This window comes from Eretmochelys imbricata, chromosome 8, assembly GCF_965152235.1.
Source record: "Eretmochelys imbricata isolate rEreImb1 chromosome 8, rEreImb1.hap1, whole genome shotgun sequence".
NCBI classification, from domain to species: Eukaryota; Metazoa; Chordata; order Testudines; family Cheloniidae; genus Eretmochelys; species Eretmochelys imbricata.
In genome coordinates, this window is record NC_135579.1 from 22,375,690 (window position 1) to 22,390,536 (window position 14,847).

Consider the following 14,847-nt stretch of genomic DNA (forward strand, 5'->3'; position numbering starts at 1 on the left):
GAGACACTGGGCAGGAGGGGGCCTGGAAAGGATCTAGGTAGAAGCTCCAGAGTTAAGCCAAAGGAGGGGATGGATTATACTGTTTGCATAGTCCAATAAAGTTCCTTGTTCAGTGTTAGAAAATTGTGGCTGTGTTTGCTCTTTACACAACAAAAGACTATGAAGAAACCACCTGGGCATAGTTGGGTCCCAAATACCCTTGTTTTCTAACTGTACTGTACACAAACACACCTCGCTTTGTCACATAGGTGTGTGCACACACACACTAACTCAGGGGTTCTCAAGCTGGGAGTCGGGACTCCTGCTGGGCAGCGCGGTGGTATGGCTGGCTCTGGCCGGGCTGCAAGCTCCTGCTGCTCTGAGCAGCATGGTAAGGGGGCGGAAAGCTGGGGGGGGGGGGTAGGATAAGGGCAGGGGGTCCTGGGGGCAGTCAGGGGACAGGGGGGTTGGATGGGTCATGAGTTCTGAGGGGGGCAGTAAGCGGGACAGGGCGGATAGGGGGCAGGGGCCAGGCTGTTTGGGGAGGCACAGCCTTCCCTAGCCCTCCATGCAGTTTTGCAACGCTGATGTGGCCCTCATCACAAAAAGTTTGCCCACCTCTGCCTCAGGGGGTCACGTGGTTATTACCTGGGGGGGTCACGAGCTGTCAGCCTCCACCCCAAGCCCCGCTTTGCCTCCAGCATTTATAATGGTGTTAAATATATTAAAAAAGTGTTTTTAATTTATTAGGGGGGTCGCACTCAGAGGCTTGCTCTGTGAAAGGGGTCACCAGTACAAAAGTTTGAGAACCATTGCACTAACTGTTGTTGACTAGTTTCAGGCAGCTTACACAACACAGAAAGCACCACTAGAGGGCTCACAAACTATATCAAGCAGGGGTGGGCAAACTTTTGGGACCGAGGGCCACATCCGCATTGTGAAACTATATGGAGGGCCGGATAGGGAAGACTGTGCCTCTCCAAATAGCCTGGCCCCTGCCCCCTATCCGCCCCCTCCCACTTCCCACCCTCCTCAGAACTCATGACCCATCCAACCCCCCCCCGCCCCGCTCCCTGTTCCCTGACTGCCCTGACCCCTATCCACACCCCCACCTTCAGACAGGCCCCCCGGGACTCCCATGCCTATCCAACCCTCCCCAGAATCTCTGCCCCATCCAACCTCCCCCTGCTTCCTGTCCCCTGACTCCCCCAATGCCTGTCTACACCCCCCCCCCCGGGACTCTGCCTATCCAACTCCCCCTGCTCGCTGTCCCTTGACTGCCCCCGGGACCCCCTGCCCCTTTCCAACCACCCCGCTCCCCGCCCCCTTACCATGCTGCTCAGAGCCGCAGGAGCTCTCAGCCCCGCCCAAGCCAGCTGCGCTGCCGGGCAGGAGCGGTGGGCCAGAGCGCTGGCAGCGCGGCGCACTGAGGCTGCCGCAGACGGGGGGAAGCCTCCCGAGGCGGGAGCTCAGCTGACTCTCCTGGCAGCCCTGATAGTCATTTTAAGGACGTGTCAGAGGGAGAGAGAAGGAAAGAGACGAAAAGGTCCAAAGCTGCAGATACCACCCAAGCAACCGGCACAAAGAAAGTGGCAAATCTGTTTGCTTGTGGGAGGAGGAGCCAGAGAACAGATAGCTCAGAGGGTGGGTGTCTTAGCCTAAAAGGGTGGAGAGGGGAGGTCCTTACAGACTTTGGTATGGTTTTGCTGTTGTGTGCTTGTCTCTGCAGTTGGCACTAAGCCCAGCAGCTTCCTGTTTAGTTTAGTTTCATTTCTCACAGATTGGCTAGGAGGGTGTTGTTTCTGAAGCCATGGCAGAGGCAGAGGAAGAATTCAGAGCAGCTGCTGACCTGGAAGATGAGCTCAGCTGCCCTATCTGTCTGTGCTTCTACAGGAACCCGGTCTCCCTGAGCTGCCATCACAGCTTCTGCAAGGAGTGCATCCAGAAAGCACTGGCTGCCCAGCAGCAAGCCAAGGCCACCTACTCCTGTCCTATGTGCAAGGTCCAGCTGGGGCCCTTTCTGGAGCTGCATAAGAACTTCCAGCTCTGCAGCATAGTGGAGAAGTTCCAGACCACCTCTTCAAAGGGAAAGCAGGGCGAGGAGAAGGCCTCTCCGCAAGGGAAGGAGGTAATCCCCTGTGATTTCTGCCTGGACCAGCCTCACACAGCAGTGAAAACCTGTCTGACCTGTGAGGCATCTCTGTGTCAGGCCCACCTGAGCAAACACAGTGCCAAGGCTGCACAGAAGGATCATGTCCTGGTAGAACCCAGTGACAACAGCTCCCTGCAGGAGAGGAAGTGTGGCGAACATGGCAAGCTGCTAGAGTGCTACTGTGAAGATGACCTGGTCTTTGTCTGCATGATGTGCTCTATCACAGACTCCCACAAAGGCCACAGCATCATCACCCTGAAGGAGGAGTATGACAAGAAGCTGGTAAGGGGCTTTCTGCATCTCTGCTCGATGGGCACAAATTCCAAAGGAGATCTTTATGTACAGCCCCTTATAGAGCTACGCTCAGTGTGATAGTTCAGTGTGGAAGTGCTAGGCAGGTAAGGGAAGGATTCCCCAGGTAATTCAGGACAGGGGGTAAAGGAGGAGGGCAGTGACTCATGAACTGGTCTTAATGTTCACCCCCAAAGTGAGAAAATTGTAGTAATCAGCAGGAAATTGTCCTTGATTGCTCCTTTTTTATGCTGTGTCAGACTCAGTTAAAGGCAGGAGGCAGATTTCAGTTCAAGTAATGATGTGTGAGGGTCAAAAGTATAGAAGTCCATTGTGGGCCTGTGTGGACGCTGCTAGAGTGCAGTGATAGTCCCAGATAGCATACAGGGAAAGCCCTGGCCGGTGTGTCGGTCACTTGCCACGCAGATAAGTCTGGAGAGAGGTTTGGGGTAAATATCCATTATTGCTACCTTATGTTCAGATCCTGCAAATGGTATAATAGGACTATTCACCTGGGTAAAGTTATGTACGTGTATAAGTGTTTGCAAGACCAGGTATTAAGTGATAAGCTAAACTTGTACAACTTCTCTCTTTAACCTACCCAGTCACATTGTGTCTAATGAATATGGGACTGTCTTTTTGTTCTGTGTTTGCACAGCTCTTAGCACAATGGGGTCCTGGTCCATCCCTGGGGCTCCTGGGTGCTATGATAATGCAAATGATCAATTTCTAGGTAAAATTAAAATCAGTTCTGATTAAGGATTCCAAGAAAGTTTCCATTTTCCAACTCCTTCATGGTCTTACGCCTTTGGAGGAGGGTTGCAGGAGGCGAGAAGCACACAACTTATTATGTGGCTCACTTGAAACAAATGGGTGCGCGTATTTGTTGAGAGGGGATAGATAAAAGGGTCGCTTGTTCATTTCATCAGCTCCATAAAAGCCATCAGTGTTGCTTTCCCGTTATAGTGTTTAATGCTGGTTTTCCTTTAACTAGGTTGTTCTCTCTCACACTGTGAAACTGATGCAGGAAAACAAAAGTGCCATGAATAAAACCTTAGGGGAGCTTCAGAAGAGTGAGAATCAGCTCCAGGTTTGTCCCTGGATTATTCAAAGTATCTTTCTTTAATGGCGTGTAAGAAAAAAAAAGATGGCATTCTGATCAATGTTCTCTAGCAACCCCTTCTGACTGTGAAGATGACATAATAATAAATCTGTATTAATAATACCCCACTATGGGGCTCTGCAGGTCATGGGACTGCAACTTAAAAAACAACCACCACCAATGTGAAGAAAAATGACAGAGGCAAAGAATATTTGTTTGCATTCTGTAGTGTCTTTCTTCCACAGATCTCCAAGTACTTTGGGGCTGAATGTGCAACCCTAATTCACATTTGTGAGCAGTTACTCACATAAGTAGTGCCACTGAAGAAGGCTAGCCATTTGCAATCAATAATTAATTAATTTTCACAATGCTCCCAGTGTAAGTTAGCTGCTTATTATTATTCTTATCCCCATTATTCTTATCCCTCATTTAAGAATGAGTAAACTGAGGAACAGAGAGGTTAAGTGTCTTAGGCAAAATCACACAACCAAGTCAGAAATAGAACCCAGGATTCTGGCTCCCAGCTCCCTTGTCAAATCACTACACACACTTAATCAATCCCATTGCTTTGTTCTTAAAGCTCTCTTTCTCTGTTAAAAGAGGAGCTGTACGTAAGTATGGGATTTTCAGAGTAAACCAATGCAATTCTCAGTCTATAATGACCTATTTGAACTTTCTCTGCTTTATTCCCTTTCATCACACCCAGATAATTTTCAGATTACGGTGATTACTTGGCTGTGCGGAGGAAAAGTGAAACATACTTATTGTCCACTTAATTCTTAAATCTGGTATTGCAAAATGTTGGGTATAATAATATAATTAATAAATAAACACACTAACCTGTGGTACTGAATTCCTGAGCCAGCACCTTATTTGCTTACCTGTTCTTTTAGTTGAATAAGAAAACTTTGAATGCTCAGCTGTCAAACCTCTTCAAAGAGATCAAGGCGGAGGTGGATCAGAAGGAGAAGCAGATCCTGGCTAACATACAATCCAGTGAGAAAAAGCAGCTGTCAGACATTGCCACACTGAAGAAGCAAACAGAAAAGAAGAGAGATGAGGCTGTGAAGGGTCTTCAGAACCTGCAGATGCTGAGTGCGCAAACAGACCCTTTCCACTTCCTCAGAGTAAGCAGCAACATTTAGCTCTGATTTAATAAATGAACATTCAAGCGGTTGCCCTTGCCCTGCATTGCACTAAAACTATTTTTTTGAAATATTTTTATAGGAATTTAAACTGGCACAAGACAGGTAAGTTCTCCCCCAAAAGGTTTGTCTTATTCCTTGGCACAGTAGGGAGCTGGCAATTCTAAAAACTCGAAAGTCTTCTCTGTGTCCCAAGTCTTCATTCTGTGTCCCAATGCCCCTCAAATCAAGGTCTGGTCTTGAGTCAGAATTCACCACTCCCAAAATATGGATGGATAGTGATTCACCTGTAACTTCAATAGTGCCCCATTAGTTTTCAATGTCCTAAGCCACTGCCTTGATTACCCACCTCTAAGGGAAGCCACTGGAGCTTATTAGCTCATAGTTGTATTTTCCAGAGATGAGCACAGTGTAGGGTTCAATTGTATTGAGAGTGATGCTTTGTCATGTGTATACAGCTTTGTATAATGTGCTTGGGCAAAACTACTGCACTTAGAAGAAGGTGCAAGGCTCCATTTTTGGGTTAGGGGTTAACTGTCTCATTTGGCTCAGTTTGGGGTCTCATCGCTCTGCTTGAGGATAGTCATAGTAGTTTTAGTGTTGTTGATGCCTCCTGTTGCAAGTGGCACAGGTGGTTAGTAAGTTTCTTATTGGCACACCTATCTGTTATGGTTATCAGTACAAAAAATTAATAATCATCTGAGCGATATCACAGGCTTGTTGTGGTGATAAAAAGTCCCCTTGAGGGTCACGTAGCAATTTGGCTTTAACGTTGATTTGGATTTTAAAACGTCACCTTTGCACCTTATAAGAATCAGGGTTAGACTGTGACTTGGACTATGTTTTCCGTTTGTTTATGCCGCTTCCAAAGTGACTTAAGCTACACCAGAAAGAGCACTTTTTATATCAGGATAAGAGTATCCACATGGAGAATATAACTAGAACGGTACAATTATACCAGTATAGTAGTGTCAGTAAATTTCCCCATGTAGACAAGCCCTGATAGGGTATGACTTGTAGCACTGAGTCACAATGCCCTCCACGGCTACCTTTGGGACAGTGCTCCTTACACACGTCAGAGCTCACAGCTGTATCTAAAATAAAAAATCTAACCTTTAGAGAAGGTCATTTCCCGGACACTTGATGCAGTTTAATATGTCTGGCATTTTTCTTTCGTCACCTTGGTGGCTACGCAGCAGTAACAATAATATTCAGTAATGTTTAGAAAAAAGGTGGTCCTATTTTTCATCAGACAGTTTCAAAATCTGAATGTTCCCCCCCAGTGGTAATCAATAGCAATACTAGGTAACGTTACTAATAATAACTGTAAGAGTTATCGTAATGCAAAACACTTCTTTTGTACTTTATGTTGCCGAAGCGCTCTCCTCTCTGTATATTCTCTGCTAATTACTAGGTACCTACCTACCTAACTTTAGAGATGGTCCACTTTCCAGTTGTTAATTGGTGATCACTGATTAAATGACTGTCTGGGTATTCTAGGATTAATCATCAGGATTTCAGCACTGACAGTATGGAAGTATTAGCAATGCAGCTGGATCAGGCCACAATTGCAGGTGTTAGAAGCTGGACACAGCAGTATATCTCAAACCTAGATTCACTGATGCAAGTGATGCACAGTAAGTAAACTACCCAAACTAGTAACAGAACATTACTGGTCTGTAGTGGAAAATGGCCATCTTTTATCAAGAATTGTGCAGTAGCTCCCTGATTTATTCAACTGAGCATTGCTTGTGTGCTGCAAATTTTGATCCTTCTCCATAGGGGCCATGTATGGGTGTGGATGTATGCCATCTGTCATGGCACCCTGTCCCCTCAGCCCCTCCCCCAACCAGTTTCCAGCTGCCCCAGCATTCCAGACCTCACCCTTTGTCAGACCTTTAGGGAACCACCCCATTTGTTTGCTCAGTGGACCCATATTTTCAAAGCTGCCTCTGATAATGGGATCAAGACCCCACAGCAACACATTCCAAATGACTGTTTATATTGCAAATACACTGGCAGCTTTCTAAGACATTCTCTCAATCCTTGCAGGTCAATTCGTTAACCAAACACAGAGGAACAGGTAAATCCCTTTCTTCTCTTCACTTTTGAAATATTTACTGCAAATGCCACTAACCAGCCTTTGTATTTTCCAGAAGTTCACAGCTCTTCATTGGGAGGCCATTATGTATTGGGCTAAAGGGACAGAGATTTCACTGCTTTTATCCTCCTTCAGAACTGGAGCTGCACTGATGCTTCAAACATTCCCCACAAACATTTGTTCACGTTGTTAAACAGATTTGCTTTGAGTGTATCTGTGCCTCTTTGCTTTTCCCAAATATGCTAGCGAAGGGGTTTGCCAGCAGAAGTGCTCCCCCAAAGAGCACACTTTAATTCATACAGCAGAGTATTTGTGGAAAGTCGAGTGTGAATGCAAAAAGTGAGAATTCACTATGGCCACTTAATTCTAAGACTTACTGTCTGGAGTGGTTCATGACAGTGAGTGCCAGCCTTAGGCAGACTGTCATAAAGCAGGGTAGAGACCCCAGGCTGACTGTATGTGCTATAATTAGATTTCACCAACCCAGAAACAAGTGTGAACTCCTGAACCACTACAACTGGAGTCACAGACAGCCCCCTTGGTGCTCCAGTCTATCTTGCCACCCAGTCAAGCTGGGCTTAGTGATAAATGGTCACTTACATCAAAGATCACAAAAGATTCAGGTTTCTCCCAGCCCCAAGAGACCAGTCACTTACCCCAGGTCAATTTGTTCCTCAGATCTCACACCAAAGACAATGCTTGCAGCCAGTCCTATACTTAACTAACTAAGGATTTATTAACTAGGAAAAAGAAATGAGAGAGTTGTTTGCGGGATAAAGCAGGCAACATATACACACACATATGAGGTACAGTCTATGGCTCCAAAAGGTGGCAGAGCTGTAGTAATCTGTCAGCACTGAATGTCTTTTAGGGCTAACCCAGGTCTACCCTGGGGATCTCCACTTTTACTTCTTCGCGTCAGCCCTGTGAGAGTCCAAACAGCAAAGAGATGAAGAATTTTCATGTCAGTTATCTTTATTTCCTGTCTTTGTATTGTGATGGTTCACAATGGCCCTTAATATTGATAGTCCTCCTTGATGGGCTGGGGAACCACTCCTCCTGCCTGAGTTCACAAGTTCAGAGCAAGCATTTTTATAATTATAAAGCAAAACTTACATATGACCTTATTAGAGAGACCAGGTGGGGGAAGTAATATGTTTTACTTCTGTTGGTGAGAGAGACAAGCTTTTGAGCTTACGAAGCTTGTCTCTCACCAATAGAGGTTGGTCAAATTAAAGATATTACTTCACCCACCTTGTCTGTCTAGAATCCTGGGACCAACATGGCTACAAGAACCCTGCATACATATTACTTTATAGCATGGGATACAGATATTACAAGTAAGATTAACGCATGCACAACTTACAAGCATTTTATAGAGTCTAAAACACATCCTGACAAGTCTAATATCTATCTTTGAACAATACTAATTGTGGCAAATTGCCAGCACTACTATGATCGGTCTCACGCTTTCTCTTCTGAGAGGGGGGGCGTTCAGGGCACCATTTCTTGCCCCTGAACTGGGGTATTAACTGCCCCACTAGTGTCCTAGAGGAGGGGAGTGGAGAGGGAGGGACCCAGGCCTACCCTCTACTCCAGGTCCCAGCCCAGGGGCCCTAGGGATAGCGGTAAACCACTAGAACTAGCAGTTCCTTCCCCTGGGCTACTTCCCTTTCCTGCCCTTCAGCTTGTGGGGCTTCCTACCCTCCCTCTGCGCAAACCAGGTATCCCTTTACCTAGGGTCTTGGTCTTTTTAGCCCACCGCAGCACTTCTCTAAACTCTCCTCTGCTTCCCTCCAAACTGCTCTCTGCTCCAACGCCAGTCCACTCTGCTTCAACTCTTCCAAACTGCTCTCTGCTCCAACACCAATCCACTCTGCTTCAACTCCTCCAAACTGCTCTCTGCTCCAACGCTAGTCCACTTTGCTTCAGCTCTTCCAAACTGCTCTCTGCTCCAACGCCAGTCTACTCTGTTTCAACTCCTCCTCTTGTCTGATTGAAGCAGGGGGGTTTTATGATGTGACTGGCTTCAGGTGGTTTAATTTGCTTCAAGTGCTTTAATTAATCTATAGCAAACTTTCTTCCCTCTACAGGGAATAAGGCTCCCTTCTAACACTCTCCTGCTCTCGGGCCCCTGCTACACAACCCCCAGCTCCGTGTTCAGGTGGCAGAGTCCCGCTCGGTGCGCCAGAGTTTGGTCCTGGCGGAAGTCATGAGAGTCGGAGATCTCCTGGACTACGACTGGGGAGACTGGCTGGATCCCCTGACGCTCGCTCGGCGCATGGGGCTCTCCAGACCCCGTACCCCCCGGCGCATACTTCAGGAGGTGAAGGCCGCCTTGACACCCGCTGCTTGGGCTTATCTCAACCGAGCCCTGCACGAGGGCGCACCCTGCCCACCCTCTACTCCAGGCCCGCCGGACCTTTCAATTGGGCCCCTACCCCGTAGATCCCAACAAACCCCTCACCCTTTCACTGCGAGCCGGCTGCATGCACTGCAGCCGGTCAGCTTCCAAATCGCGCCACGGAAATATCTATACACACTCAGGCTTCACACCCTTCACACCCACACCCTGGTGTCCCGCCCCGATACAAAGTGGCGGGACCTCCTGCCACCTTTAGAGGGTTAGCAACCCCGGTGGGCCAGCCTGTATTCCGCCTTGGTCCCGAGGCCCGTCGGGGACATTAGTTGGCAGCTCCTTCATGGAGCTGTGAGCATGGGCGTGTTTTTGAAACGGTTCACCCCCATCCCGGATACTTGCCCTTTTTGCAATGTGAGGGAAACCCTGGCGCATGTATATTTGGAGTGTGCCAGGCAGCAGCCCCTTTTCCGGCTCCTCACGAATATTTTATTACGTTTTTGGCTCCACTTTTCCCCTCACCTTTTTATCTACACACTCTCCATCCGTGGCCCCACAAAATCGCGAGATCTCCTGGTTAACCCCTTCCTAGCCCTAGCTAAAACAGCCATTTATAAAACCAGAGAGGGGAGGTTGGCTAATGAAGCGTCCTGCGATTGTAGGGCCGTTTTCCGATCCTCAGTACATTCACATATCCGGGCGGAGTTCCTCTGGGCGGCGTCCACCGACTCCCTTGACGCCTTCGAGGAGCGGTGGGCGCTGTCCGAGGTTCTCTGCTCGGTGACCCCGTCCGGTTCCCTCCGTCTGACCCTTTGATTGAGGGGAAGAGCGAGAGACCCCAGCCCCAGCCATTGCCGCTGTGGATACCATCATCACTGTCACCTAGGAGGGGTCCTATCACACGTGGTGTATGTCCCCCACACCCCCAAACCGCCCACCCCACAGCCGTGCCCATCTTGTCGGGCACTCTCAGGAGAGGAATAATTGGTGACACTGGGCGTGGCACTAGGTAACTCAAGGGGGTGGAAGACCACGAGTGTTGAGGAAGCCCCCCTGCTCTGGGACCAGGCTAGCCTGAACACTTCTCCCTCCTGAAGGCTGCTGTGTTATACCTTGTGTTTGCTTTTGTTTTGTTGCATAGTTTTGCTTTATCCTTTTTGGTGATTCCTTGTAAGTGTTACACAAATAGAATTTTTTTTCTGCTTTAAAAAAAAACAAAACACTCTCCTGCTGTCCTCTGGCCAGGCTGTATCACATAACATACAGGTGAGCTGGTCTGGTTTCCAGCTAGGAATTTATCCATGCTCAGCTGGCACCTACAGCCTCGGGAATAGCTGGCACCTGGTCCACTGGTGTCACAGTTACGTTCCTCCAACCAGACTCATCCATTGGCTTCAACAAGGGTAGGAACAGGCCCTAGGAGGTTGTTCTTCTTTTCAAAATAATGGGCTTTGCGTGTCTCTGTCTCTTAATGAATTTATTTCATACCCAACTCTGTCCCCAAAGTGCAACTTGTGTTTTAATGGGCACTAATATTCAGTGTTGTCTCCTGACATACAGAGCAGCTCCAGACTTCAGAGATCATTTCCATTATCAAGGTAAGGGTTCAAAAATATTGTTGTTGCTCCTAAAGACTCTGGTCCATATCTCCTCTCTCCAGGGAAAGTATCTCGCCTGCATTTTGTATTGTGAAGCTCTGTCAGATCTTCCTGTCAGAGGCGAGGCCAGTGGGAATGCAGAGGACAGGTACAGGGCATGGTCCTCAAAATCTGCACCAGGCTGATATCTGCTAGAAAACACACAGGAGACATCCTGGAATTTAGGCCTTAGGGAGGGATTCTTCTGCTTCAGTGCTCCTTAGGGGCCTGATCTAGCTCCCAGGAAAGACTAGGCAGACTCCCTTTGACTATAACAGAAGGTGGATGAAGTCTATAAGGATCAGGCCTGGTTACTGGGTTGCCACTGAATAGTAATGTGGGTGGGAATATAGGCTCAGATTTCAAAAAGCATCTGTGCATTTGCATGCCTACTTGATGTGCAAAATTATTACTATAACTGCCTTTTCTCTTTCAGTGGTTTTACTGCAAAGTGAATGAGGCAGTGCTGCTATCTTCCCTCATTCAGTGAGCACCTTAACAGCTTCTCAGTGATTAAGGCATTTCTCCTCCCTCCCCATTACACAGCTAAGTTAGCCATCCACATGGATGTTCAGTGCAGCCTTCTTTTCTTTAGCTACTCCCATGAGATTCTGCTCACTAGTGGGAGTAAAAGATTTTTACTGTATTGCCCTTTATGCTTCAGAAAATACAGGAGTGACTTTAGATTGACTCTTGTAAAGGAGATGAGTCTAATCCAATGTTTCATAAAAAACAAAAGCTAAGTAGCAAAATGTTAACTCAAGCATATAAAGATTTCGGTGAAATGCTGGTCCCAGTGAAGCCAAGGGGGGCTTTACCATTGACTTCAATGAGGCCAAAATTTCACCCCCTGATCTTACATCCATGCTACTTTGTGTTCTTATTTTTGTCAAAATTTATAAATTTAGCAGGATTAAGCCTACTAGATAGGAGACTTTGAAGAAAAACCTAAGGGCTGCGGGACATGATGTCGGTGACTTGTAGCATTCTCTTTCAGTTGCTACTAATCCAATGCCCAAACAGTGCAGCTGGTTGGAAAATAGTGAGTTGTTTCTGTAAAAATTTTTGCAAAAAATATTATTTTTACGGATTTTTTCCAGGTGTGAGGCAAAAAATAGAAAATGGAAGCCTTTTCAGTTTTCTAACAATGTTTCATTGAAAACCCTGAACGTTTAAAAAAGAAATGAAAATTTTCCTCAAAAATTTTGGTTTAGGGAAAAAAAAGTCATTTCCCATCCAAACCTGTTTCTGATGGAAAAATGTCAGCCAGTTCTACTCAACAGGGTGGTGGTAACATTTTATTTCAACAGGGCTACATGTATGATAGCTGCTCACCAGTGGGAGGAAGGGTTCACAATCTAGTCCTAAGTATGATTACATTTCCCTGAAATATTTGGTTGTTTTGCCAGGTAATCCGAACACTTTTTTCTTTAACAAAAATTCGATGTTTTCTGGAACTTCCCCATTTTCATGGAAATAGACTGGGAACAAGGCAGTGAATGCAGGTAAGGTACTAAGAGGAATTTATTAATTACACAGAATAATTAAACAGTATCCCTGTCCTCTCTAGCATCCACCCTGCCGCAGACATGATAGTAAGTGTTTAAAACAGCTTGCCATATTTCTCTAAGACACTATTTTGTCAAAACCCTATATATCAGCTGAGCATTTTAACACAATAGTCTTGTGTAATTAACTGTCTTAAAGAAAGCCTTAGCTCATTATTAGGGCTCTGTGTTTGTAATGTAGGTTTGGTTATGAGACAAGTTTTCTGTTGGTGTCAAACGAAATGTTCCATACAAAACAAGAACCTAACTGAAATGAGAAAGCGGGAGAAAACACTGGACAGGATGAAATGCTAAATAGCCCTTAAGAAATATTGCTAACATACTAATACAAATATAATTCATTATTGAGGGTGACAAAGTTAATCTTCTCAATCTTTTATATTTCTAGAACATACAACGAAAGGAAAGGATGTGGTGTCTGAAATAGTGGTTCCAGCAAGGCGCATGATTCCCAGAAGTAATAAAGAGACATGAAAAAGTTGGGGAAACTGAGACAAAGAGATTAAGTTCAACATTTGCAAAAATGCCCATTAATTCTGGGTACTTTTCAAGTGTCCCTGCCAGAAAAACTTCCTGCAGCAAATAAAAATATAGAATATGAATGCAAAGAATTAAAATGAATGCAGTAAAAACCCATGTTGCTTGGCCTTCTCCCTTTCTCACCAACACATGGAATGGCTTGTTTCAGAGTATTTATCCACCAAGCTGTAGTCGTGTCACCAGTGATGTCTGACTAAATAGTGGCTGTATGTGTGTAAGCTTTTGACGTCTGTTCAATGTGTTTTGAAGTAATCAAATAAATGATTAAAAACTTGTAAAGTCAGTGCTATAGTAGTTCATGCCATTAAGCAGATTTCTAGTATTCAAGACATGTCTACTTACAGTTGACTACAGTAAACAAGGCAGGACTTCAGGAAGCTGTACAGTTCAGTACCATATAGTAATCCTATTAAGAAAATTGTGTAAAGGGACTCATCAGTTCACAAGAAGCATACTTCACTTACAGTACTGCAGGCTGGGAATGTGCTGCTTTATTTAACTATATACAAAAACAGGATTGTGGGGGGAACCACAGGAAATGAGGGGTGGAGTATGGCCCAAACCATAATACTCTACCCAGTTAACCCATGGATGACCACGGTACTACATCCCTCTCTTCTTAATTTACAGCCCAAATGTAGTCTTTTAAATAACCAGGGGCTCTTCTCTCTCTCACGGAATAGCGTCTCTCTGGGGCAGCTCAGGCAGACGGGGAACCTGCTGCTTTATTCAACTATATGTAAACGGGTGCGGGGAAAACACACACTAATTAAACAGGAATTAAGGGAATAGGGGAGCATGGCTCGAACCTATAATACTCTGAGTAACCCAATTAACCCCTAGATGCCCACTGTATTAGAGAAAATATTTTGAAAACTTTGCCATAAAGAGTGATTATTAGCTCACGTTCACTTTAGAGCATCATAATTGTTTTTATATCAAAGCCTACAGAATAGGAACACACTGGAGCTTAGGCAGCCTCCAAACCAATCTTTAACACTATTGCTACAGACGAGTCAAAGAGCCAGCAGCAAATCAGGGGAATGTACCAAAAAGAACTGCTCTACCAGAGGTTTTCTTCTGGTCTGACATGCTAAAATGCCACTGTATTTCTTTCACAATCCGGCCCCACCTTGATTCCTTGAGAAGCATTCCGCATTTCAGTAGAAGTAACTGCCACATTATTTGTAAGAATGTCTAGACAGTGCCCATTTAGTTCCAGGTAGGATCTATATGAGTTTCTTTTTAGACATCAGAACAAAGCATGAAATTACTCCAAGACCCCTATTAAGTCCATGTTTAGTTTTCATGTCCCAGTAATGCCAGCCTGAAGAGAAAACGTGAACTGAGAATCCCCTTCAATTTGCCCAAACTGTACCTCTTCCTAGTAACTGTTGTCCGATTGTTTGAGATGGTGAGTCCTGGCTCTTGTTCCTTACTTCCAAAAGTCAGGTCAACACCAGCTGTAGAAGGAAAAGTAAATCTATTTTTTACCACTAGTCCACTCTACTTTATTTGTTTAATATCAAATCTTAGAATTAGGAAAAAAATATGGGGAAAAATGAACAAACACAAATCTCCCATCTTAGGTTTGTAAAATACAGTCTTTGGGCCTGCTCCTCTGCTGGTGTGAACTGGTGGAGTTGCTTCCCAGCCGAGGCAGAGAAGGGATAGCAGCTGCTCAGAGCACTCCTGGCTCCCGCTGGAGCTGCTCCTGAAGTAGGGGCACAGGAGAGGTGGTGGGACAGCTGGGGAGGCAACAACCCTTTCCTCTTCCCCATAGTTATAGGGCTGATTCAGACATGACAGTATAAAAGCCACACTGCACAGATCAGGGACACGATTTCAATTCATAATCAAATACACAATTTCTTCCCACGCCATCACCTTTGAGGACCACAATTCAGAGCCTTGAGAGCTACAAATATTCCCCAGGCCACAGGTTGGACACTCTTGACCTAGTGGGAAATTCA

At 45.8% G+C, this 14,847-nt stretch overlaps 1 protein-coding gene across 2 annotated transcripts; it reads left to right on the forward strand.

Annotated features, from left to right (window-relative positions):
* Window positions 1-1,407: 1,407 nt before the first annotated feature.
* LOC144268654 (E3 ubiquitin/ISG15 ligase TRIM25-like) lies at window positions 1,408-13,157 on the forward strand. 2 transcript variants are annotated; one of them, XM_077823752.1, is made up of 9 exons: window positions 1,634-2,413; window positions 3,417-3,512; window positions 4,418-4,651; window positions 4,752-4,774; window positions 6,170-6,306; window positions 6,722-6,752; window positions 10,690-10,727; window positions 12,176-12,271; window positions 12,723-13,157. In XM_077823752.1, the coding sequence occupies exons 1-8, from the start codon at window positions 1,790-1,792 to the stop codon at window positions 12,244-12,246; spliced, it is 1,254 nt and encodes a 417-aa protein (XP_077679878.1). In that variant the 5' UTR covers window positions 1,634-1,789; the 3' UTR covers window positions 12,247-12,271; window positions 12,723-13,157. The 2 variants fall into 2 exon arrangements, with proteins under 2 accessions (XP_077679880.1, XP_077679878.1); XM_077823754.1 differs by lacking the exon at window positions 3,417-3,512 and having other exon boundaries at window positions 1,408-2,413.
* Window positions 13,158-14,847: the final 1,690 nt, after the last annotated feature.